The sequence below is a fragment of the Motacilla alba genome, chromosome 11 (assembly GCF_015832195.1).
Source record: "Motacilla alba alba isolate MOTALB_02 chromosome 11, Motacilla_alba_V1.0_pri, whole genome shotgun sequence".
Taxonomy (NCBI): Eukaryota; Metazoa; Chordata; class Aves; order Passeriformes; family Motacillidae; genus Motacilla; species Motacilla alba.
The window spans coordinates 14,760,956-14,776,794 of NC_052026.1; the positions used below are offsets into that span (position 1 = coordinate 14,760,956).

Genomic DNA, 15,839 nt, shown 5'->3' on the forward strand with positions numbered 1-15,839 from the left:
ACCCACAGCTCTGCCCCAGCTCCAGAGCAACCACAGCAAATCTGTGCTGGGTTGGGCTAAGCTTCCCCTTGCTGAGCCTGCCAATTGCTGCTTGATCCGTTTACCTCCAGCCCTGAACGACTGCCAGCCTTTCCCACTGCCCCTAATCTTGGCCACAATGACACCCTGGAATCCAGTGCCAACATGGCTTCTGTGCCCTATGTCCAGCCTGTTTCTTCACGCCCAGAGCTCCCTGGAGCAGCGCCGGAGCTCCCTGACCTGCTTCCTCCTCCCCTGGCTCCAAGGGTGTCTCCATCCTGGTGGGCAACACCTACCCATCATGCCTGGCCCCAGCAGCTCTGTGTCAGGCTCCTCTCTTGCTGTCACAGGATGAGGGATGCAAAGCAAACCCTCAGGAAAAGCTTGAACAGTTGAATGTGGGGCTGGGATCCCAGAGCACAACATGCAGCAGCTTCTGCCCCCCTAACAGCTGCTCCCTTCTGGCAGGAAGAGACTCCTGCCTGCTCCTGGCCTGAAGCTCCCAAGGAGGAGTTTCGCCCTGGAGAGGGATCATTCCAACTCTAGCAGGGGTAAAACCCCTCAGCATACTCTGCTTGTGTTTGCTTTCGGCCCCTGGGAGCCTGTTTGTACCCTGCATCTTCTGGTTACCAGGAAGATGAACCATCGATTCTACTTCAAAAAAGTTCAGGGGAAAGAAAGAAAACAAGAAAAAAAACCCAAGCAGAGCCAGACAGAGCACAAAGACAGATGAGGAGGCAGTGCTTGGCACATGGCCTCCACTCCAGAAACCTTACACACCCACAGGAAGGTATAAATAACTATAAATTTATTAGTAAAGCAAAACCATTTGACACTCACACAGAAGAGCGGGATGTGTTATTACAATATATATACACACATACATGGAGTATCATCTTAGAAACACATGGAGAGCAGTGTTAAAGGCACTGCAAGCCACGCAAACCTCAGCAACCTTGGCTGTGAATTCCGACAGCCCCGGGAACTCTGCCAGAGTCGTGCCCACAGGTTGGGAGGCGCTCGAGAATCTCACTGACCATGAAGTCCCTCAGATCCACGGCTTGGAGGCACTCAGAAACAAGCCCACGGTCCAGCTGCCACCTGTGGTCCTGCTCTCTCCACTGAGCATCCCAGGCACGCTGTGAGAGCAGCATCTTCACATGCAGGGGCAGCTGCCAGGAGATGCTGCGGAGGAAGAATGCTTCTGGGGAGAAGCTGGGTGCTCACCCGGGCCTGGGGGGAGCTGCCAGCCCCAAACCTCACTGGCCTGCCCTTACTGAATCTCAGCATTTCACCTGCATGCACAGGAACCTTCCCACAGGTGAACCCTGTGGAGAAAGAGTAAAACTCTGAAGTATAACAAGATGGTTTTGCCTATTTTTTAATGGTCAGGCTTGAGCTGCAGCCTGGACTTGATGGTAAATACCCAAGGGAAGTGCAGAAAGTGTTCTCCTCCCTCCTCCCTGCAAGGGCAGGCTTGAGTGACCAGAGATGGTCCCAAAACCGTCAGAGGATGCTTTCCCCTTTGTCCCCCAGTCCAGCACATGGGCCCCAAGACCAGAGCGTGAACATCTTCCCACCCAGACTGCAGAGATGGCATCTGCTCACTGGAGAGCTGGCATGGCCACCTGAGCCTCCCCATGGTCCCAGGGGTGTCCATGCCACAGCTAACTCAGCTCAGCTGCCTGCTTGATGCACACAGCTGCTCCACTGTCCCAGCCCTCCCAGGGGAACCAACTGCACTGCCTGAGCCCACCCCAGTGCCATGACATTCCCCAGGAATGTCTGACAGTCCTTCACTGACTTAATCCCCAGCCTTGGAGACAGAAATGGCAGCTCCCACCCCAGTCCCCATTTCCTACAGCTCTGTTATGCCTCTTGGTCCTGGCTTGGATTCACTTGTCAGAGCATGGGCAGGATCCTGTGCCAAGCTGCCAGGTCACAGGCATTGCCCCTGTCCAGTGAAATGGATGGCCTGCTGTGGGGAAGGACCAGAAGCACCCACTGGATTCCAGACTCAGGTCCTAAACAACTGATCCCACCATCAGTGGTTTGGCATCACTGGGATCCAGCCTCAGCCTGGGAAAGGAATTTGGGGCTGGGGAGAGCAGAGGGAGGTGGGAAGGAAGGAAGAAACTTCACAATCAGTATGGAAGAAGGAATGAAAAACAAACCACTGCTAACAAATAAAGAACTGAATAAAGAAAAGAAGCTGAGAATGTCTTTTAAAAGTATAAGCTGTGGAAGGGAAGGGGCTGAGACAGGTAAAGGCATCCTGTAGGTAGAGTCAAGGGAACTGAAGATCAGTAAAAGCCCAGGTTACAGACTACCTTTTCCTGGACCCAGGAAGCCAGAGGAACAGCAGCCCTAGAGAGCAGGACTTATGTCCTGAAGAACACTCACACAACCTCTGCCCAACCTAACCCTCCTCTCCACCTGCTCAGCAGCATCTTATGCTCAGACTGCTGCCAAGGACAACCACCCTTTGGGAGGGACCCCCTGCTACCCAGCCCTTCAGCATCCTCAGCAGGGCTGCCAACCAGGTCTTGAACTGCCTCGAGCACTTGCCATGGGGCTGGTGGCACACCAGCTCCAGCACAGCAACTCTCTGAGGTGCTGCAGGGCAGTGAGGAATGCAAGAGGCCAAGCAGAGGCAGGAGTTGCTTGAAACAAACACCAGAAGTGAAGCGCAACAGGTACAGAGTAGAGACGTGGTTTACTCCCCAGAGGGCTTTGGCCCCAGCTGCTCTTTGGTTTGAAAAGGAAACAGCAGCAGTCAGCAGAGAGCCCTACAGTGTGATGCCCCAGGGACATCAGCTCCCAGGCCAGCCTGTGCCTCCCCATGCAGCAGCACAGCGCTCCTGACACTCATGTGCCTCCTGCTGCTTCCACCTCCTCTCACCTCACTGGGCACAACACGACCTAAAGGCACAGCAATGGAGATGGACCTGCTTCCCCCATCCCTGCAGGCAACACTGCTGCTTCCAACTGGAAAATGCTCCTATAAAAATATACCCAAAGCTCTCTGTGGCCACTCAGTGCCCACCCCACACAGATCCTCCACCTGCAAGCTCCAGCTGCATGTTCTCCATGGGCTTCAGCTGGATTTGGGCTCTTGCAGGGCAGCAAATGAAACAAGAGACTGAGTCCCCATGGACTCAGAGCCAGGCCTAACAATGATGTTCTAAGCCCACACCATGATGTTTTTGAACCTGGAGGCACCTATTCACCAGCTGATGACCTGGTCCTGGGCTCATCCCTGCCAAGCTCCCCACAGCATCCCCTCTCTCCCTGGCCTGGGGTCCCACGTGCACAGCCCTGACGAGTCTCTCTGCCCAGGGCACTGCTTGACCATTGCCACATCCTAGGCAGAGCCATAGCTCCCCACTGGGATATCCAGGGCTTTCCCAGCTGCTCAGCAGAAGAGAAACACCCCCCAACAGTCCCTACGGCCAGCTGTACCAAGGAGACAGGATCTGGCAGCCCCATGGTGTGTGCATAGTGTGGAGCTGCGTCTGGGGCTCACCACACCCTCCTCTGCTCCAAGTGCCAGGCAGTCACCCAGGCAGCTCCCACAGGCTCCTGGGGAGGGAAGAGAGCAGGGCACAGCCAGCTGATGATTTCTCCAAACCCTCCTCTGCTGCTCCAGAAAGCAACAGCAGAGCCACAACAGCCCATGGAGGCTGCAGCTGATTCCATCTCACGCCCTCCTCCTAGCAAAGATGAGCCTCTCTGCAAGCTCTGAGGCACCGACCCTGGCTGCCAGCGACCACTGAACTCCTGGCAGCTGTGCTGGGCAAGAGCAGAGGAACCACAGGCCAAGGCAGCAACAGAGCAAAGGTTCAGGTGGGTGCCACAGTCCTCATCTGGTCCCACATTCGAGCCTCCATCACCACCAAGCCCTTCTGTAAAGACAGGATTAGCCTTCCTTTGTTTGGACTCTCTTTTACTCCTACAGCAAAGCATACACTGAACTTACTACATATTAAACAGCAAAAACCAGTTACCTAGAACTAAAGAGTTTTTTAAAAATCCAAGTTACCACATCTCTTTTTTTTTAAAGATTCAGTATGACATCAAGGTAAACTATACAGTATTTTTAATGAATTTTAACAAACTGCTTTTTTTAAAAAAAAAGGTAAAACAAAAAAAAAAAAGAGGAAAAAGAAACACAGATGGAAAACTTGGTAGGAAGTTCTACATCTTTGAGGCAGCACAAAGTAAGATAACCATCATGGGTCCCTCTTCCTTGGGCAGCAGAGAACACAGTCTGTTTTAATCACCTTAAAGTTGCACATGAAGAAGACTCAGCCCCAGGGTCTACCCTGTCACTTCCCTGTCCCAGCCCCTGAAAATGCACCCTGTTCCCCTGACCGTGCTGGAAATGGAAAACTAAAGCCCTTCTCCACCTTTCAGACAAGTCCCCCAACAAGGATGCAGGCCCAGTCCAACCCTCTGCAAGGTAAATCTGTCTACACTTGCCATGGACAACAGTCATTAACCTTGTTCTGATCACTCATGCAGCACATGGGCAACACCCTGGCTGCTGCTCACTACAACCTCACAGGAGCACCAGCCAACACCACACACGAGCTGAGGCTGCCAGGGACCTCTGAAGACCCTCAGGTCCAACTCCTTGCTTGCACAGGGTTAGCTACAGCAGGTGTCCAGGAGCACATCCAGCCAGGGACTGAACATCTCCACAGATGGACACTCGATATCTCCAAAGGTGGAGGGAGAAGGCTGGGGGACAACCTAGGCACATCTTCAACCTCCAAGGCATCTAACTGACATGTAATGGATCTCTTGGACATGAGAAGCCAGCAAACTCCTGCAGATGAAAACACCTGAGGCTGCATCAACCTTGCTAGGGGAGATTTATTTTTAAGTGATGTTTACAAGAAGTGTGCAAAACCTGAAGAATACAGACGAGGTAAAGAAAGGGCAAAGGGGTAAAACAGGACTCCTGCAAAAGGGGAAAAAATAGGCTTCTCCTTTACCCACTGCTAACTTTGCCCTCCCCATGGAGCTGAGCCTGCAGGCCATAAAGGATTCTCCTGGCTCACTCTGGTTCCTCCAGCAAATCAGACACCAAGCCCCTGGCACATGCTGTGGGTTACTGCTGGCCATGGCACCACCTCTGCAGTTGTAGGTTACTGTAGTGTTCATCTCACCCCTTAGTGTTGGAGCTGTGACAGCCCATTGCCTGACCCTGCTGGAGGTACCACAGTCAGCCCAAGGGTTGCTCAAGGGGCTGGAGGCAAGGCAGGAGGAGAGATAAGTCCCTTGGGAAGCAGCTCTTGAATGGCAGGCTTTTGGTTGGGAGCAGGGTATGGATGCTGTAACAGAATCATGGAACTGTTAGGGCTGGAAGGACCTTTGGAGATAGTCTAGTCCAACCTCCCTGCTAAGTTAGGATCACCTAAAGCAGGATACACAGAAATATATCCAGGTGGGTTCTGAATGTCTCTAGAGAGGGAGAATCCATGACCTCCTCCCAGGCAGACTGTGCCAGTGCTCCTTGCCATGCTTTCTGGTGGCAGCACAGTGCTTCCTACAGCTCCCTGTGCAGCTGGCAGGGACAGGGGGCAGGCCGGCTCACTCAGAACCCCTGCAGAGTGTGACAGCCAGCCACTGCAAAAGCAGCAATGCCAAAGTGCTTTTCGGAGCTGCGAAGCCCCATGGCTTTTCCCTTTCAACACTCTAGAAGGAGGGAGAGCAGGGGAGGTTGGGGCGGTCAATCAACACTAACCATCTGAAATGATGCCCTCAACTGAGCCTGGACCAAGCTGGGAACCCCAGCAGCAGAAACCTGCCATCTCTGTGCCAAGCAGCACACCCTGGCAGAAGCGAGGGCTGGCTCTGCCTTGCTCCTAAACCCTCTCCAGAAGGAGAGTCACCCGACCCTCCCCACCAACCCTGCCAGGCAGGACAGGGGAAACAGGCTGCACGCAAAGAGCTGGTGCCTGCAACAGACAGCCGAGATCCCAGGACTGGAACTGCAGGTACAGCACAAACTACAGTCCAGGGAACACCAGGCATCTACAGGCATAGCTTCCTCTCTCCACCTCCCTCCTTTCCTCTCCACCCCTTTGAGATGTCCACGTCGTCTGTTGCTACTTCGATACAGGTGGCCTATCAACCACTGAGGCCAGAGGAAAGTTTACCTGCCCACACACCGTACCCCCCCTTTCCCCCACACTCCATGGAGGTTGCCAACAACCGAGGAGAGGGAAGAGAAGGCTGAGGCTCAGGAATGTCCCATGCAAGCTGAAAAGCCACCGCAGGGCGGGAGGCTCATGGCAAGCAGGCAGCCACCTGGTAGGCACCCTCGGCCGTGTGCTGGACGCTGTGCTCCTGCAGCAGGCCCAAGTCCAGGAACCGCTCCCCGCACCACATGCACTTGTACTGCTGCTCCCGGGCGTGCACGCTGTGGTGCTTGTTGAGGTGCTCGCGCTGCTTGAAGGCCTTCTCGCAGGAGGAGCACTTGTAGGGCTTCTCGCCCGTGTGCACGCGCCGGTGCCGCTGCAGGTCCGACGCGTACTTGAACCGCTTTTCACAGTCGGGGCACTTGAGGGGCTTCTCGCGGGCCGGGTCGCAGCGGTGCTGCACGAACTCCGAGGAGGAGAAGAAACGTCTCTCGCAGAGCGTGCACTTGAGCGGCTTCTCGGCGCAGTGGGCCAGCTGGTGCTTCTGCAGAGCCGAGGCCCGCTTGTAGGACTTGTTGCACACCGCGCACTTGAAGGGCCGCTCCGCGTTCTGCACGCACTTGTGCCGCAGCAGCTCCGAGGACTGGTTGAAGCCTTTCTGGCACACGTTGCACTTGAAGAGGTTCTCTATGCCGTGCACGTGCTGGTGGTACACCAAGTGCGAGGGCTGCACGAAGCCCTTCTCGCACAGGTTGCACTTGAAGCGCTCCTCGGTCTTGTGCGTGCGGCGGTGGCGCATGAGCGCGTACTGCTGCTTGAAGCTCATCTGGCACAGGTCGCACTTGAAGGGCCGCTCCTCGCTGTGCGTGCGCTCGTGCTGCCGCAGGTCCGAGGGACGCTTGAAGGCCTTCTGGCACTCCCCGCAGCGGAAGGGCCGCTCCCCGCTGGGAGTGCAGGGGTGCTGCAGCAGCTCCGAGGATTCCTTGAAGTGCAGCTCGCAGACGTTGCACTTGAAGAGGTGCTCCCCCGAGTGCGCGTACATGTGGCGCACCAGGTGGGAGCGGTGCTTGAAGGTCTTCTCGCACACCGTGCACTTGTAGGGCCGCTCCGAGCTGTGCGTCCGTTTGTGGTGCACCAGGTGGGAGGACTGGCTGAAGCTCTTGTCACACAGCGTGCACTTGTACGGCTTCTCACCCGTGTGGATGCGCTCGTGCCGGGACAGCTCCGAGAGGTGCTTGAAGGTTTTCTGGCAGATGGAGCAGCTGTAGGGCTTCTCCGAGGGGTCGAGAGGCTGTGAATGCTCTACCTCGGGAGGCTTGTAGGTCTTCTCACAGATAGAGCACTTCATGGCGTTGCCGTTGTGGACGTTGTGGTGCTGTGCCAGCGAGGTCAGGAGGGAGAAACCCATCTTGCAAACCCCGCACACAAAGGGCTTCTGCTCCACCTGGATACACTGGTGTTCGAGGAGGTCGGTGGCCTGGTGGAAGATCTTCAGGCACTGGGTACACTGGAAAGAGCGGTCATGGCTTGGCAAGCACTGGTGCTCGTGGGGGTTGGAGAGGTGGGCAAGGTCATGGCCACACACACCGCACTTGTGGGATGGCTCTCCAGCCTGGATGGGGGCGTGCTGGTGGTGCTGCAGTCCGGGGTCCGTCTGGAGCAGGATGCCGTACACGGCACAGCCCAGGGGGTTGTCAGCAGTGCTGGGAGGGATGGAGTGCTCTGGGAGGGCGGCTGCCCCAGCGTGGTGCTGCTGCGGTGGCGGCGGCTGCTGTGGTTGCTGCTGTTGCTGCTGCCAGCTTTCTGACATGCTTGGGAAAAAAAATGGGATTTTTGCAGTGATAGCTTCAGCTTCCCGGATGAAAGGGTTCAAGTAAAAGCAAGACCAAAAGATTCTGATATCCTGATTCCCTGTAAATGATCCCCTCAAGCTGAGACCAGAAAATCCAGCCCACAGCCAGGATCCTGGGAAGAAAAGCAGTGAAGAGACTCCAGAGCCTCCTCCTTAGACCAGCACAGGCTCTTTATGGACTGATTTGGTCTGGCTTTTCCTTCTTTTGGACAAAGGAACAGGAGGCAGAGGCAAGTGCCTTGAAGATGAGAGGAGGCCCTTCTCCGTGCTGGCTGCGATGTGCTCACACTTGCGAGGGGCACAGGATGCAACCCAGGGAGCAGCTCTCTCTGCAAGAAAGAAGACAGCTCATGTCAGGTCTTAGAAGAAACGTGGGCAATTCTCTATCAATCTTCTCCCTTGTCTCTCTTTGAAAACTCTCCTGCAGCCCTGCAAAGCTACTAGGAAGCCAGTGTGGAACCAGAGCCCCACTTGCTGCTGTGCAGAAGGCCCAGGACAAGGAGTTCTCAGCCTGGAAAGGGCTGGGCGCTGGCTGGACAATGTTTGGGTGTTGTGCTCTCACAAGAAGCAGCACAACTGCCCAGGGCCCGCTCAGCTCAGCCCTGAGTGGGTCACTGGATCTCCAGCACTGCTGTGGCACTGTCCTAGAACATTGGTCTCTTTGCACAGGCTATGCACCAAACACTGTGCAATCAAGAAGCTACTGGGTGAGATTTTACACGTGTCAATGCAGATCATAACATGATCCCACCCCAGCTGGAACAGCTCTGTGAAATGGTTCTGATCCTCCTGCAGCCTGGATATCGAGCCCATTACCCAAAGGATGTATGCAAAGCATTTCCCCCTCTCTGGGCAGCGCCTGCAGACTGGGAGAGCTAGAGAGCTCAGGAGAATATTTGCCCTCAGTGTTATCCTATCCTCAGACACAGGAATCACTCTGTGAAGATAAAAGCAGAGTTAAAGCAGTGGCTTAGCTGAACCTCCTACCAAACCATGTAATAAAAGTACACTGAAGCCAACCAACCTATGCCAGGTCTGCAGCCTGGCCTTGCTACAGAGCATCATCAGGCTTGTGCTCACTGAAAAGTTCCAGTCTTTCTAGAGATGTCCAATAAAACCTGGCATCAACGTAGAGAAGAATACCAGCGAGCAGCAGACAGCAGCAGTGTCAATACACCTCAAGAGAGAAGAAGGTGCAAGCCCTGGTGAGCGGCAGCCACCAACACTCCTGGGCCTTGAGCCCCCAGCCCCATAAGAGCACCCCCATGTCTGTGGCAAACCACCTGCCCCCAGGGTAAGGAAATCCTTGGTCTACCACAACGATATTTTTTATGTTTAAAACTATGCAATAAAGAGCACCAGAGAATCCCACTTCCCAGCATCCCCACCTCCACTGGCACTCGGCTGAGACTGGGTTGAGCCCCACAGCTCAGATAGTCCTGGACCCACCTCTGACTGTAGGGACACTTCATTATTTTGTGCTCCAGCACGGTCTGGGACAGTAAAGCCCCCAGAGACACCACCGCAGCCCTGCCGGCACGCAGGCTGCCCTCCTCCTCCTCCAGAGCTCACCTTGACGAAGCGAGGGCTCGCAGTGCCGGTACCTGCACCCGAGCTCGGCGGGACACCAAACTTCAGCCCAGCCCGGGCGCCGCCTTCCCCCGCACACACCGCCAACCGTGGCAGGATGAACCCACCGGCGACGCATCCCGGCCTAACGGGGAGGGAAGACCGTGCCCCTCGCAGGGGAGAGCGATACCAACCTTGGCTTACCGAGGGCTCTGCGCGGGGACCCGCGTCGGCGCCAGCTCCAGCCTAACTCATCCCTCCGTGGGAGGTGGGAAGCGACAACCATTTAGGGAGCGCGGTCGGGAGCGCAGAGGTACTTTCAAACTGGCGAGGCGGCCTGCTCGGCATGGCCCGGCTGCTCCCGCCGGGCCCGGGCCGCCTCAGGGCCGCGGGGCGCGGGGGCGGCCGGGGAGCTCGCAGGCCACCAGCAGCCGCCGCCGCCGCAGCCCGCGGCCAGGCCCGGCCCGCCGCTCGCCGCTCCCCATCGGGCGGCCCCGCTGGCAGCGAGGGGACGGCGCCCCGAGGCCTTCACCGCCGCCGCGCCGGGAGGCCCCGCGGTGGGGTCGGGTGTAGGGGGTCGCCGCCCGCCCGGGGCCGCCCCCGCCCCGGCGAGGCGAGGCGCACACAAAGGGCGGCGGCGGCGGTCGGGCCGCTCACCTACGGCGGGAGGAGGCCTCGCCGGCGGCAGGGCCGCGGCCTGCGCGCTGCGCCCGAGCCCCGCGCTGGCGTGGAGGCGGGAGCCGGGAGGGAGGAGGGGAGGGAGGGAAGGGAGCGAGCGGCGGGCGGGAGCGCGGCGGAGGGAGCGGAGCGGGCCGGGCCGGGGCGGCCGCGGCGGCGGCGGCGGAGGAGGCGGGGCGGGCGCGGCGGGTGCTGCCCCCTGCCGGGCCGCGCCGGCAACTGCGCGGCCGCCGCCGGCGGGGAGCGGGCTGTGGCGGCGGGCGCCGCGGCCATGAGCGCCGCGCTGGTGGGGTACAGCAGCTCCGAGGAGGAGCAGGAGCAGGAAGGGGGGAGCCGGGGCGGCGGCGCGCAGGGGCCCCCCGGGGCCAGGTGGGTGCGGTGGGGTTGTGGTGGCGGGAGGCGGCGGGAGCGCGCGGCCTTCCTCCTCCTCTTCCTCGTTCTCACCCCGCTCCGGTCCCGCAGCGCCGGCCGCCCCCGCCTGCCCGTGCCCGCCGGCCTGCCGGGAGACCCGGACCCGGAGGAGGCCGTGAGCGATGACAGCTCCCGGCACGGCGGCCGCGTGCGCGGCTTCCCCCACGAGCGGGGCAACTGGGCCACGCACGTCTACCTGCCCTGTAGGTACCGGGATGGGACCGGGACCGGGAGGATGGCGGGACGGGACTCAGCCGCTGCGCCCCGGGTCCCGCCAGTCCCGGCGGGGATCCGCGGCTCCTCTGACGGCGCTGCCTCGCAGACTTTGCCCAGGAGGAGTTCCTGGAGCTGCTGGAGCTGCTGGTGTCCCGCGCCCGCACCTACGTCCCGTCGCTGGCTGCCATGGAGGAGTTCCACCTGAGCCTCTCGCAGTGCGTGGTGCTGCGCTACCACTGGATAGAGCCCTTCGTTCGCTCCCTCCGGGAGCGCCTGGCCGCCTTCCACAGGTGGGTTTGGCAGAGCCCCGGGAGGGCACTCCTCACACCCCTCCTCTGCCCTCGGGATCCGTGTTTTGCCAGCATCCGCGCCCTAAGGTGTCCCTGGCAGCTGGTGCTGGCAGGACATTAAAGCCCTGGGGATTTTTCCTCACTGCCTCGGGATCTGGCACCAGACATGTCAGGTTTTGGCTTTCCAGGATCAGGCCAGAGCTGTGCCATCCCCTAAACCATGGATGGTTTTGTTGCTTACATCTGGCTCAGGCACTGGCTGAGCATCAGCTGCTTCAGCGTTTCTGTCACTGTCCAGGCTTTGGAGGGCTGGAAATGGGAGGGGAATTAATTAATTTGAGCCCCAAGAGGTTCTGGTTGTACCAATTTGGTCCAATTGCAGCATATATTTGCCTGTATCTTTCCATGGCTTGGTAACAATCCTGGCCCCTCCTCATCTTCTCCTTTTTTATTTTTTTCCCTGCAGCTGAAATAGGATCTCTCTTATTTCAGGTTCTTCTGTGTGGCTGACCAAGTGAAGGTTTACACCAACCAGAACAAAACCAGGTGAGTGCACAGTGGAGCAGCCTGCCTGCCCCAGGAGAAGTCTGAGCAAGGTGCTGGGTGGATGGGAAGTGTCACCCTGCCTGTCCCATGGTTGGGCTGTGTGACAACACAGTATGTGATCACCTTCAGATCATCTCCAGACATTTCACACCTTTCCCCAGCCATCTGTACAAACTTTTAGCTTTGGCACTGATTCTCTGCAAGCTTTTGGTCTCATTAGCTGGCGTGCACAGCCTGGGGCGAGCAGAGTGGGACCACCTCTTTTGGCAGCAGTGCCAGTCGTGAAATTGTAGTGCAGGTCTTCCAAGAGCTGGAGAGAAATAGCTGAGATGGTGCTAATTCTCCTGGGCGTCAGCTCAGAAGCCTGATTCCAACAGAATGCAATTAAGTTTTTTTGAATGTCAAAGCAAAGGTGATTAAAATTGTGGAAAGTTGCTGAATCTGGTGGGAAAGGCAGCCCAAGACGGTCATGGGTAGGAAAAAGTGGATATGGAACCTGGGTGACACTTGAATCTTCTGATTCCCTCCTGGAGGGGAAGAAATGATGACTGTCAATGACTCTAGAAAGTGTCATCCCGACAGTCCTGGAGGAGGTGCTGACTTCTTTGTCACATCTCTCCAGCTTGGTACTTCCCATTCCCCGCTTCCTCTCACACTGTAAAACCTCTCCAGCAACTTCCACTTTTTTAATGCAGCTCCTGCATGGGCACGGCACTCTGCTGAAATTCCCACCCAGTGCATCCTTTGCCTAGAAAACTGGTTTTCATGTCCCAAAAGGTACTAGGCTAATCTAGTAAATCTACATGGTTTATCATCCAGTCCTGCTTCTCCTTGCTACCACATCTTCTATTTTTCTTCAGAATACAGTCAGCATCCCTGGATGCTTAAACCTGGCATTCCTCAGATTTCCTTGTGTTAGGAGGAGTAGGGAACTTGCCCAGTAGGAATGAAGGGCTATGTATTATTAGGGCTGTGCTTTCTGCAACATGAAAGGGTGCTTGCTGTCTCTCCTTGCCTTTCTTTAGGACCTTTATTGGCTTGGAGGTCTCTGCTGGGCATTTCCAGCTGCTGGAGCTGGTCTCGGAGGTGGATGGCATTCTAGAGGAATTTGACCTTCCCACATTTTACAAGGTGAGGCGTTTCCTGCTTGCTCCCCTGCCAGTCTGGACATGCCAGCTGGTTCCCTGCGAGATGTACACTTAAATAAACAGAGCCAGGTGCAGTGGCTGCCCTGCTGTGCATGGAAGCAGGGTTGTCCTAGGATAGAATGGGCACTGTGGGACTGAGGACAATCCTTGTGTCTTTGTCTTGGGCAGCTTTCTGGAGCATTAGTCCAGCCTTTTTGCTTAGTACTAGCTTTGGGAACAGGTATGGGATTTTGAAGAGCCAGAGCCCAGTTTGTCTGTGTCTAGAGCTGAGCAAGGAGCTCATGTGGATTATTCAGAAGTGACCCATGTACCTGCTCCAGGAGCAGTTCGGAGAGATTCTCCCACAGCTGCAGAGTTGAGCACAGGGAGGCTGGGAACCAGGCAGCCTTGCCCACTGGTGTCCAAAGGGGCTGGGGTGGGAAGCTCGGGACTCCTCTTGCCTCCAGCACTGTCCATATCAGCTCTGCAGCTGTTGAGTTGGCAGAGGGGACTCCCAGCTTTGGAATCCTCCAGACTCTGTGATCCCAGGAAGGGCAGCAGCATCATGCCAGATCTTGCACTGTGGCTCTGTGCATTGACCAAAGCCTCCTTTAGCCCTCACATTCTTATCCCTGTTTTGCCCCCAGGACCCATCGTTCCACATCAGCTTGGCCTGGTGCGTCGGGGACCTGTCCGGCAAGCTGGAAGGGCAGTGTCTGCGGGAGCTCCAGGTGTGTCCCCACAGACATGGGGTGGTGTGGAGAGCAGGGGGAGGGCAGAGCTAGAGTCCAGCCACATCTCCCTGCCAGGGGTGGAGAGTGGGACATTCTCTCCAACCAGGCAGGACAAACTTCAGTGGGCTGAAAGATGAGAAGCTTTTGTGGGGAGCGTGAGTTAAATCACCCTCCTGAGGGAAGTCAGGGGCTTCCAGCTGCAAATGTCTTCATCTGTGACTTGGTTCAGAGAGGGAGCTGCCAACTCCATCTTCTGGCAGATCTGCCCTACTGGTACTGACTCCTTGCCTCTATTTTCCAGGACATTGTGGATGGGTTTGAGGAGTCAGCGTTCCTGCTGCGTATCCAATGGGAGCAGATCCGCTGCAAGTCAGGGAACAAGTACTTCTCCTTCCCCTTGAGGTAGGGGCGGGTGGGGCTGTGCCTTTTGGAGCCTCAAAGATCCTGACTCTGGAACAAGGGCTGCAGTCTGGCACAGCTCCGTGTGGCGTGGGCTGTCACGCACCTCTGCGCCCTTCTTGCCTGCTCAGCGTCTCTGAGGCGTTTGTGGCCTCGAGTCGGACCACTTCCACTTTGAGCTGCTGGCTGAAGAAAAGTGTGTTTGTAGCAGATTTCATCCTTACTGCTGGATGTGCTGCAGTCAGCACTGGCGGTTCCAGACATCCCACGGTCACTAATTTCGCTGATTGTTTTAAAAAAAGGAAAAAAATTCTTCAAAGCCATAGATGCCTTATGGGAAGGAGGAAGAAGGCAGCGTGGGAAGCTGCTACTAAAGGGAGAGTGTCTCACACAGTAGGAAGTAGCACTGCCAGATTGTTGGGAGGCTCTGGGCATGTTTTGAGTAGCAAGAGGGAAGGACACGGAGCTGGATCCTCTTCCCTGAGTGTTTTCCTACTGTATGCCAGCTCGGACAAGCTCCTGAGTCATGCTGTGTCCCTCTCACACTGCTGCTGTCTGTGTAGAGACATTTCAGTGTCTGATCCTTTTGCCAAACAACAAGAGCTTGCTGCCAGGTGTGGGTGAGCCCTGGAATGGACAGTGTCAGTGTTTGCCTGAGTTAGGAGGGCAGTGCCCACAGGTGAGTCAAGGGGTGGTGGCTCCTGCCAGGCTCCACACTTTTTCCCTGCGTGATCCTCACCCCACGTGGATGATGCCCCAGGGGATTGCAGGCTGGACACTGTCCCTTGGGAGAAACTCCTTTTTATCCTTTTGTCCCTGGTTAATCAGCTGCAACCTCTCAGGTAGTTGGAACAGGATGCTGATGTGATGCCCTGAATCTTTTGTTCTATGTCTGTCCAGGACTTCTGAACAGTAAAAATCTGTTTCCTCGTGTCATAAAATTGTGTCTGTGGTGTATTTCAGCTGTTTCCTTTTAGACATGCACAACTCCTTGCAAGCTTCACGTGAGGCCAGGTCTGTAAGTGCTCCTGTGAGCTCCTTGCTGCCTGTCCTGGCACAGAGAGTGGCTTTGTCTGGGGGAGCATCTCCAGACGGTCGGGATTTGTGTCCCTGGGAGCATCGAAGCCAGTTGCTGCTGCTGCCAGCAGGCTTTTGAAGTCCTTAAAAAAAAAATCTGTTAAGTCTTTCGCCAGTTAGTTTCCGCGATGGGGATCTGCAAGATAAGTTTCTTTGGGGGGAAAGAAAAACAAACAAAGATAGAGAGATTCTAGCTCCTGAGGACTTCAGTGAAACCGGTTTCTCCCAGGTTAATGCTCAACCACGGGCCCCAGCCGGGCCTGGCACTGCACCCGGTTGTGTAACACTGGGTGTCAGAGAACCTCGAGACAGGGCACAGTGGCTGTGGGGGCAAAAACGGGGGATGTGGCGGCTGCCGGCGGGGCCGGGAGCAGCCCGGGGCGGGGAGCGGCGCGGGGCCGGGAGCGGGACCGGGAGCGGAGCGGGGCCGGGAGCGGCCCGGGACGGGGAGCGGGGCGGGGAGCGGCGCGGGGCGGGGGGGGCTCTGCCCGGGGCCCCGCCGCGCACACACGTGCGGGGGGTTGGCTCCGCCCCCGCCGCCCCGCCCCGGCCCCGCCCCTACCGCGGCCCCGCCCCGCCCGCTCCCACCGCTCCCCGCCGCTGCCGCCGCCGCCGCGCCCGCCTTTCGCCAGCCGCTCCGGTGCTCCCGGCGGCGGGCAGAGCGCGGCAGGGCAGCCGAGCGGAGCCGGGCCCCGCCGTGCCGCGCCGGCCGCCCATGTGCCGCGCGCCGCCGTCCTGACCTCACGCACAAAAGGCGGGCCGGGAGGCGACGG

General features: G+C 57.4%; 2 protein-coding genes across 4 annotated transcripts; one reads left to right on the forward strand and one right to left on the reverse strand.

Annotated features, from left to right (window-relative positions):
• Window positions 1–806: 806 nt before the first annotated feature.
• On the reverse strand, window positions 807–9,989 carry ZNF319 (zinc finger protein 319). Of its 3 annotated transcripts, none has more exons than XM_038148179.1 (2): window positions 9,793–9,989; window positions 807–8,348 (listed from the first exon to the last, which is right to left on the reverse strand). In XM_038148179.1, the coding sequence occupies exon 2, from the start codon at window positions 7,975–7,977 to the stop codon at window positions 6,316–6,318; it is 1,662 nt and encodes a 553-aa protein (XP_038004107.1). In that variant the 5' UTR covers window positions 7,978–8,348; window positions 9,793–9,989; the 3' UTR covers window positions 807–6,315. The 3 variants fall into 3 exon arrangements, with proteins under 3 accessions (XP_038004107.1, XP_038004106.1, XP_038004108.1); XM_038148178.1 differs by having other exon boundaries at window positions 9,783–9,933; XM_038148180.1 differs by lacking the exon at window positions 9,793–9,989 and adding an exon at window positions 9,044–9,757.
• USB1 (U6 snRNA biogenesis phosphodiesterase 1) lies at window positions 9,899–14,930 on the forward strand. The gene is made up of 7 exons (XM_038148181.1): window positions 9,899–10,635; window positions 10,729–10,880; window positions 11,000–11,183; window positions 11,676–11,729; window positions 12,755–12,860; window positions 13,504–13,587; window positions 13,892–14,930. The coding sequence occupies exons 1-7, from the start codon at window positions 9,935–9,937 to the stop codon at window positions 13,994–13,996; spliced, it is 1,386 nt and encodes a 461-aa protein (XP_038004109.1). The 5' UTR covers window positions 9,899–9,934; the 3' UTR covers window positions 13,997–14,930.
• Window positions 14,931–15,839: the final 909 nt, after the last annotated feature.

What these genes read in the sequence shown, in the direction of transcription:
- ZNF319 (XM_038148179.1), bottom strand. Translation starts at nt 7,977, where the DNA reads ATGTCAGAAAGCTGGCAGCAGCAACAGCAGCAACCACAGCAGCCGCCG.
- USB1 (XM_038148181.1), top strand. Translation starts at nt 9,935, where the DNA reads ATGGCCCGGCTGCTCCCGCCGGGCCCGGGCCGCCTCAGGGCCGCGGGG. An exon ending in CAGGGGCCCCCCGGGGCCAG is followed by an intron (nt 10,636 to 10,728) that starts GTGGGTGCGGTG and finishes CCGGTCCCGCAG; the next exon opens with CGCCGGCCGCCCCCGCCTGC. An exon ending in ACCTTCCCACATTTTACAAG is followed by an intron (nt 12,861 to 13,503) that starts GTGAGGCGTTTC and finishes TTTTGCCCCCAG; the next exon opens with GACCCATCGTTCCACATCAG.